At 40.6% G+C, this 1,501-nt stretch overlaps 1 protein-coding gene across 1 annotated transcript in view; it reads left to right on the top strand.

Moving 5' to 3' along the window:
- The window catches only part of RNF168 (ring finger protein 168, E3 ubiquitin protein ligase), a 23,202-nt gene that overhangs the window by 13,233 nt on the left and 8,468 nt on the right, over positions 1 to 1,501 (top strand). Inside the window, exon 3 of the mRNA XM_012640787.1 lies at positions 863 to 1,042. Within this exon, the coding sequence (XP_012496241.1) occupies positions 863 to 1,042 (180 nt within the window). The remainder of the gene's footprint in view (positions 1 to 862; positions 1,043 to 1,501) is intronic.

Genomic DNA, 1,501 nt, shown 5'->3' with positions numbered 1-1,501 from the left:
CTGGGACTACAGGTGCTAGCCACTATGCCTGGCTAATTTTTTCTATTTTTTAGTGGAGATGGAGTCTCACTCTTGCTGCGGCTGGTCTTGAACTCTTGACTTCAAGTTATCCTCCTGCCTTGGCCTCTCAGAGTGCTAGGATTACAGGTGTGAGCCACCATGCCTGGCCTCAAGGATTTATTCTTGAATCAAATCCTTTGGATTGCTAAGTGGTTCTTACATTATCTCTTTGAGGCCATATAGTTTAAATGACCCACGAGTATGACCCGAGGTCCTAGAATCTTAGTTTGAATCTCAACTGTGCCACTTACTACTCTAAGAAAATTACTCATTTTGCTATTTTTGTTTTCTGAGGTGTAAATCATACAATAGCTATTGTGGTGGTCTCTTCATCATCCATTCTACTCCTGACTACTATGTTTGAGGATTGATCCTGATTTTAAGGATAGCCGCTGATTAGCCCAAGTTAGTTTTTTATCATTCCAATCCCTTCGTTAGGGGTTGGTTCAGGAAGCTAGGCCTAAGTTAGTCAATACATGGCATTCCATAACTGAGGAAGGTATTACCAGGAAACACTTCCATAAATGTGTGGCAGTGTGGTAGAAATGGGATAAGGCCTGAAGAGAGGAGGAACGAGTCTTTGGTCAAGATTTCATTAGGCTGACTGGGGAAGACTTCCTCAGAGAGCCTACTTGAACTATTCTGCAGAAATTTGCCTCTCCTGATTTGTACCTCATTTGAGATAATCTAAATTCCTGACAGTTTGTTCTATTTTACTTTTATTTTGCTAGTCTTATTATGTAATATTGAAAGTGTACTAAAACCTTCAGAGAAGGATTGTTCTTTATTAATCATTTTTAAGGTGCAGGCAGAGCGACGGGCCAGTGAGGAAGAAGAAAACAAAGCCAGCGAAGAATACATACAGAGATTATTGGCAGAGGAGGAAGAGGAGGAAAAAAGACAGTCAGAAAAAAGGCGAAGAGAGATGGAAGAACAACTGAAAAGTGATGAAGAACTGGCAAGAAAGCTAAGCGCTAATATCGTAAGTTTTAGGAGAGAACTTTTAAGTACTATCTGTGGGAACTGGTTCCAAGACCCTGTGGATACCAAATTTGTGGGGCTCAAGTCCTACAGTCAGCCCTGCAGAACCCCTGGTACGAAAAGTCGGTTCTGTATCTGAGCATTCTGCATTCCATATGTACTGCATTTTCCACCTGAGGTCGGTTGAATCCAGTTGGAAACCTGAGGATATGGAAGGCCAACTGTTAATATTCCTATTGCTTTGACTGGTTTTCAAAGAACTAAAGAAGCAGCAGTCACCATAATTAGAAGCTATCGCTGATATCTTCTAAAACAAAACAAAACTTTTTTACATGTTGCATATTTACTCTAATCCAGGTTATTTATTTATTTATTTATTTATTTTTTACCTCCCTGCCACCCCCACCCTGGGCACTGACCCATCTCAATTTGAACTAGCCACATTTCAAGTGTTCATTGG

The sequence above is a fragment of the Propithecus coquereli genome, unplaced genomic scaffold, assembly GCF_000956105.1.
Source record: "Propithecus coquereli isolate 6110/MARCELLA unplaced genomic scaffold, Pcoq_1.0 Scaffold10, whole genome shotgun sequence".
Lineage (NCBI taxonomy): Eukaryota > Metazoa > Chordata > Mammalia > Primates > Indriidae > Propithecus > Propithecus coquereli.
Note: the sequence above shows the minus strand (reverse complement) of the source record. Positions and strands in the feature narration are given on the sequence as shown.